Source organism: Borostomias antarcticus (genome assembly GCF_949987555.1).
Source record: "Borostomias antarcticus genome assembly, chromosome: 1".
NCBI classification, from domain to species: domain Eukaryota; kingdom Metazoa; phylum Chordata; class Actinopteri; order Stomiiformes; family Stomiidae; genus Borostomias; species Borostomias antarcticus.
The window spans coordinates 17,221,421-17,228,932 of record NC_140234.1 but is presented as its reverse complement, the minus strand read 5'-3'; the positions used below and the strand labels follow the sequence as shown (position 1 = coordinate 17,228,932).

The window sequence follows — 7,512 nt, the reverse complement described above, 5'->3', positions numbered from 1 at the left end:
GCCTAGTCTATAACCAACACACCCACATGCTAGATAGATAGCCTAGATAGATAAATAGACAGACAGACAGACAGACAGACAGACAGACAGACAGACAGACAGACAGACAGACAGACAGACAGACAGACAGACAGATAGATAGATAGATAGATAGATAGATAGATAGATAGATAGATACATATACATCCAGTCTGTGTATATATAGGAGTCTAGGAGTACACACACACACACACACACACACACACGCATGCATACATACATACATACATACATACATACATACATACATACATACATACATACATACATACATACATACATACATACATACATACATACATACATACATACATACATACATACTGGGGCGGCTGTAGCTCAGTTGGTAGAGCGGGCCGTTCAATGATCGAAGGGTCAGTGGTTTGAATCCCAGCGCCGACTGTCCACATGTCGAAGTGTCCTTGAGCAAGATGCCTAACCCCAAATTGCTCCCAATGAGCAGGTTAGTGCCTTGCATGGCAGCTACTGCCATTGGTGTGTGAATGTGTGTGTGAAAAGCGCTATATAAGTGCAGTCTATTTTCCATACATACATACATAGGCCTAGTAGATAGTAGGTTATCTCTGGTGTATGCACATGGGCTATATATGAATCTGAACGCCCAATTTTTTTTTTTTTAAAGCACACTTTAAAAAGCACAATGCTATTCATTAGGATGTCATGAACACTGAAAGTTGGGCAGAGGAATGGTGAATTTATGTATAATCTTTATCTGAAAATAGGCCATCGCCTGAATTTATTATGGTGATAAAATGTAGGCTAAGTGTTGTCAATTAAGTCCGAATAAAAGCCTTATTGTAATGTCATTTAAATATGCGGTATGTTTTATTATTGTAACAAACATCTCACATGTATGTTGGCATTTCACACATGCATCCTCATGCGCGCATTGCATGTCTCTTTTTTTTTGCGCGCGCGTTAGGCTACATGTCGTTCGTTCCCTACTGAAATCCTCACAACAACGTTACTGTGCCTCAAGTCACGTGGCCAATTAAACCTCCATAAATCACATTCAAGCGCAATTAACTCGAAATGTAGGACTGTGAAGGGGAAAGAATCTGTTCATTCTCAAGCTAATGCCTTGTCATTAAACGCAGCAGGCACCAGGGTTCAGCTTGCAGACGCGTGAGGCTCAGGCGGTCCCCGAAATTTAAAACCTTGGTTACTTGGAGACGATGAGCCACGAAAACCAGCAATGAAACCTAATACCTACCGGACATGTTAGAGACGTAACACGGTAGGCTACCGATCACGATTGGACTTGATCGGCCTACCTACAGTAGACTATAACGGAATAACATCATTATTTGGAGTGGGAACTATTTGCCTCTAAGAATTCCCAACCTGTGGACACCACCTGAAGATGAACAATGCTAGTCAGACAAGTTAAGTCTCATCATGCCAAGTCGACAAAAGAAAATTATATTTTCTATTGCGGGCGTGTTGAGTTTTGCCTGCGTTCTCATTGTAGCGGCAGCGATGGGCACTCCGTTTTGGGTAAACGGGACTGTTCTATGTAAAACTGGGGCTCAACTAGTGAATGCGTCTGGACATGAACTAGACAAATTTGTCGGGAGTGTTAACTATGGGCTTTTTCACGGACAGAGAGTGAAGCGGTGTGGACTTGGCTGGCGAGTCTTCAGATTTTCGTGTGAGTAATTTAATTCCAATTGAGAAGAAATTGTGGATCTACAGGATGAAACTCAATTGTTTAGCCTGCTCATATATTATTCAAAGAAAACAACAACAACGCTACATTCAAAGAAAACAACAACAACGCAGTCACACGCCCCACATTAACAGTTAGGCCTACAATAAAACAGCTCAATGGCAATACATTTGAAAATAAAAAATAGCCTAGCTGGATTAATTAGCTACCAGCCTTTGGCTTGTGGCAGTTAGATGATGAAATGTTTGTAGGCCTCTATGATCTAATTCTAAAATCTATATCCCTTGGCTGTTAAATTGGTTGAATGGTTTGGAAAATTGCTTGCGCTGACAGATTAGATTGGACTACACATCGTGGAGCGTGTCAAGGGGGCATTTATTAAAAAGCCAGTCCAAGTTGTGAATATGATAGCGTACTGTGAGAAAGGCAGTACAGCTTCTCTTTTATTTTAAGTATAACAGATCCAAAACCTAGTGGAGAAATGCCCAATAAACAAAAAAGCTTTCTCATCAACTGGCCCCTCAATAACTCAGAAAAAGTAAGTATAGGCTACTGTAACTGCTTACTTTTGAGTTTGCAGGGTTTCCAGTAACAACTACAAATGGTGCTCAGATAGCACAGACCCCTCCCCTGAATGCACTCTGTGACTGTGTGCACCAAAATTGAATGGGGCTTATGCTACCACCCTGAATTTCATGAAAAGCGGTCTGGTAGTTTTTGTATAATCCTAGTCCAAAAAAATGAATGGAAGTGAACGGTCGGCCCGGTCATGTTTGGGGAGCTCATGGACCTGCCCCATGATTTGGATCCACTCCAGAATGTGATGGGTTCTTAGTTGACTGATGCTACATGCCCTCCACCAAATTTCACGAAAAGCGGTCGGGTAGTTTTTGTGTAATCCTAGTCCAAAAAATGAATGGAGGTGAATGGCTGGCTGTGTTTTGGTGGCTCAAGGACCCGCCCCGTCATTCGGATCTGCTCCAAGATTTAATGGGTTCTAAGTTGGCCCATGCTACACCCCTCCACCGAGTTTCATGGACATCGGTCTAGTAGTTTTTGCGTAATCCTGCTCACAAATGAACGAACAAACAAAGAAACAAACACGCTACCAAAAACATTTCCCCTCGACCTGCACTGTCGCTGGGGCGGAGGTAATAAACATTTCAGACCAGCACAAGCCCAATGAATAGAGTGAACCTTTGTTGGACTATGTGACATAATGCAATTCTGCACTAATGAGGCTTGGAGTACACTCAGTTTCTGCTTGACCAGACATCTTACTAACCACGCTTAGTTGACATGAACAAAAACAGTTTGTTCCCTATCTGGTGCATCTGCCCTGGGTTGCATGTTTAAACATTTCATGTGAAACATAATTATCATAAACGCACTCACCTCTCCATGTTGTCCTCTATCTCACTGTAGTTTTCCCAGACCTAGTGGATGTCATCCCAGCCAGTCTTCATGTGACGGTGATCATCTTCTGTGGAGCACTAATCCTCTTCTCCAGTGTGGCGACTGGGTTCTTCATGTTCAACGCCTTCGGCAGTCCCTATGAAACGCTGCATGGGCCTCTGGGTCTCTACCTCTGGACCTTCGTCTGCTGTGAGTTCAACACATAAACACCAACATGTTATTTTACAGTAGCCTGCCTATCCTACCCACCCATTTATCATTATTATCAGAGTCAAATAATGAAATGATTAAACAGAGAAAGTGTCTGAACAGGCATTGTCTAGAAAATTGACTTTCCAGAATGACCTGGTTTTAAAATATCTTTAAAACCAGTATCAGGTACAGTTGCTACCCTTTAATCAGGACACGGTGCAGTATTGATAGGCTATTCAACCACCCATCCAAATAATGGCCTCGATTAAGAAACACAGCACCAGGCTTAAAATAGATCTTTCTCAGTTAGTAGAGACAAGAGTCTTTATTTAGGCTAATAGCTGTGTGGGGCTATTCAAACAAACGCTGTTGCCAAGTTTCATGGGTAAGAAAATGATTTGATTGGGCTACTATGAAGTCACTACAGTACAATATGTCTCTGAAGTCAAAGTTAGCAGGTTTATTTGTCACATCCTACATTAGACAGGCGCCGTATAACGAGTCGTGAAATGTTCTTCCGTTAGCTCCTAGAATGTGCACACACTAGTTAACAATACTGTATTTATACATGACATGTAACTACAATGTTGTTACTAGAGGTATTATTTTGGTATTGATATGCGATCAAATTGAATTAGAATAGAAAAGGGCATGTCACATATATAACGCTGTTTAAGCTGTGATTGAGATTGTAAAAGCCAGTGTTCTCCGTCTGAGCAGGTGTCTGCAGCTGCCTGGTGATGATCCTGTTTGCCTGTGAAGTGAAGCTGCATCGGCTGACGGACAAGATCGCAAACTTCAACGAGGTCACCTACACCTTCAAGACGTACACGGAGTGGTACGACCACTCCTTCTGGATCGTCTTCCTCACCTTTCTCCTTCACAGCCTCAACGTCCTGCTGATCCGCGTGGCCGGAATCCAGTTCCCCTTCCAGGAGGCCAAAGAGTCGGACGTGAACACCGGGGCTGCAGATCTCATGTACTGACCAGGCCTTTGTTTGTCCCCCCCTAAAGTGACACCGAGCCTCACCCATTATCACTAAGTCTTAGGACTTGGCTCTTCCTGTTGAAAGAACCAAGCAAATCTGACCCTCTCAGGCCTCTGCTCTCCCTCCCATGACAAGCTAGCTGTCCTTCAGATGAGAACAGGAGATGAGCACCTGGCTGCCCTTGTTAAGAAAACAGCCCTGAGTCTTTGAGGGGGTGGTTTCTTGTTTTTCCATCTTGTTGTTACTTGTGGTATCTTGTTAAACGGTGGTCAAATTGGTGAAAGGTACTGAATATATTTAGTTTCACTCTCATCTGTTCATAGAATGACAATCCCCTCCCACTGCCATTCTCTCCTTAGAAAAAGAGCACTATACGAGCTAAACAATGAGTGATGACTGACCAGATAAGGCACTGTGAACTACAGCTATTTATTTGGAAATGAATGCATTAAACAAATAACTACATTTTAAACATGCAGTGACTTGAAATTGCAAGTTAGGTCACACTTTTTTGCCTATATATGACTATGTGTACTATCAAGAAACTATCAACTGCAACTGGTAAAATGAATGTCTGTCTAAGTGGAAATCTGGATGTTTATTGATGGTTAGTTGAGTATCTACAACCCATCTTTAAGGAGCCCTTAAAATACAGTGGTACCCAATATTTAAAGACTGTAGGTATCATTTTGCTTGTTTGGTCAACTTTTGTATGGTGAATTATCCACACAATGTGCCAATTTTAATATTGTTATTATCACCATACATTTTCTATAGTTTGAGTTTTGTTTATAGATTTGTGTTTTGGCTTTGGCATAACTAATGTAAGACCATTTTATTGAATGTACCCCCCCTCCTGTATTCATTTTGGCTCTAAACAATACAAAAATGAAATCATAATTTCTTTGAAAGGTATTTATGTTTTCCACAAGCCAACCACAATACCTCATGAAGCACAATACAACACAACACAGCAGAAAACAGAGTTGCCATGGGAGTCTATCAAACATATTGACATACTGTACATGAATACATTTGAGGCCACTCCTACATGCTACACAGTACAACAGAGAACATTTCAAGTTGTCTGACAGGGGGCTGTATCTTAGTTACCTCCTGAATACGCCAAGGTCCAGATAAATGCTGAAGACAACAAGGTTGCAGTCAACTTGACTCCTTTCACCAGAAGCCTGTAGGCTGTCATTCTGCTATAGAGCTGTTGGGCTTGATAGCACATTGAAACAAGGTAAGACGTCCTGCTGTCTGCTGTAGTATTCTTTAATATAACTGCATGAATGCAAGGGAATCCTGTTTTCTAATTACCAATAAGGCAATAGGTGATTTTATTGATTGGCATGTTCTATATTCATGGTCAATGTGTGATGCAAACCTAATCTCTAACATACGGTAATATGTAGTGCTATTATTATATGATATTGCTAATATGTTTCATGCAAATGAACAGACCATGTGCAGTGATTGGCATACACTTGTTTTCTTTACATGTTTATTTAAATGTACAATCACTAATAAGACAAAATGTCCCTTAGTGTATGTAAAAGATGTCGAAAATGAATTTCCTCCCATGTTTTGTTGTACATTATATGAGGATTCCCTTGTTTGCTGAAATTAAAAGGAAAACCCTGAGCTATTCTGGGCAGATGATGGCCATAGGTTGGAGTGGTTATTTAAGGTGCAAGTATTTAGGACTGCCAATTTTATTTCTAAGGGCTAATAGAAGGCAATTTCTGTTTTTTAAGTAAGTCAGGCTCTCCTGACCTGATATGTGTGCGTTCACAGGCATGTGTGTTGGTGTTTTATATTGTATTATAACTACCTTGTTATATCTTGGATGTTTATAGTTACATATTTGATCTCTGTTTTTGAAAACTGAATGAAAAGTGTCTTATACTGTAGTCCATATGGGCTGGGCTTCATTTGTAGCATGACACTTAAATAAAGGAATAAATCAATCATCAAATAACATCTTTTTATAAAGTCAAAGTTGCTTTGTTGTGTGATGTTCCTTCTCCACCATTAAATTGTTTAATTTATAGTATTTTTATACTGTAGCATGATGGCAGAGACAGTAGGGACGTTGTGCTTGTGTTTTGCATTTCTAGCGTGATTGTCATCCATGGAGTAATATCAGTGTTGTGTATTCAATTGTTGCATGAGGAAAACTGAAAACTGAACTTAAATCAATAAGAGCTAGTATTATTGCAATCAACTTTGCTTTATACAATCTAACTATCTGTAAAAATGAAAGAAACCAAATTGGAGTGTTGCCTACTTGGTCTTTAATGTCTAATTCAGTTAATAGACCAACACATGCACAGTTTCAGCTTCCTCTTTAAGTCCCAGATTAGCCTGCTTTATTTATGTAGGCCTACTTTACACTGAATAGGGTGATAGCCTACGTTTTCTCAGCTGTGCAGATAAGAAAAGGGAAGATGTGGGTAGGCCTAGCGGTGGTGGTGGGCCAGGGAAAACACGATATTGCTGTGCCAAGGTTACTTGGAGAAAATAAAACATTGGGGACAGCTTAAACTAATTCGGTTCTATTTTGTATGTCTCTGATCGGGCTGCTCTGACTCACTAGCTGCAAATGCCCAGGTAACGTTATGGTGGGCTGGGCCTAGTGCAAATCGTGATTGACAGAGGGGTCAAGGTCGACATGAAAATCTTTCGCATTCAAAGTTTGCAAAGTCAACATTTGCACATAGCCTACCTTACAATATTTTCGAACACCTACCATAAGGGTGATGTTTTATTCGTCGGGGGTACCTGACGTCACACTTTGTTATGGTATGCCCCTTGCAGATGGAGGACGATAAAGACACGATCGACCGCAACACAGAGATGGATGAGATTCTCACGCGACTTTCTGACCTCGACAAATGGAGAGAGATCTTCAACGCTCGCGGGTAAAAAAATAAAAAAGCGACAATGTCATCATCTTCATCTTTACTACGCCGCAGTTCAAACATGTATATTTTAAGCAAAACCTCTGCCCTCAGTTATTTGTTGAATGCGAAACACAACAGTTTCTGAGCCTAATTAATCATTATGTCCACAGGGTGGATTTACAACATTGTCTCATTAAAGTAAGTTTAATTCATTCATTTTGCTTTTTTTAAGGGGCAATATAATTCAAACATGAATGTCACAATTATGCACGTACCC

At 40.7% G+C, this 7,512-nt stretch overlaps 1 protein-coding gene across 1 annotated transcript; it reads left to right on the top strand.

The window, feature by feature from the left end:
* Window positions 1-1,458: 1,458 nt before the first annotated feature.
* Window positions 1,459-4,323, top strand: clrn1 (clarin 1; the record flags this gene model as incomplete). Its single annotated transcript, XM_084442218.1, has 3 exons — window positions 1,459-1,711; window positions 3,155-3,334; window positions 4,058-4,323. 3 exons carry the CDS (start codon window positions 1,459-1,461, stop codon window positions 4,321-4,323), a joined length of 699 nt encoding a protein of 232 aa, XP_084298344.1.
* Between the last annotated feature and the right edge of the window lie 3,189 nt (window positions 4,324-7,512).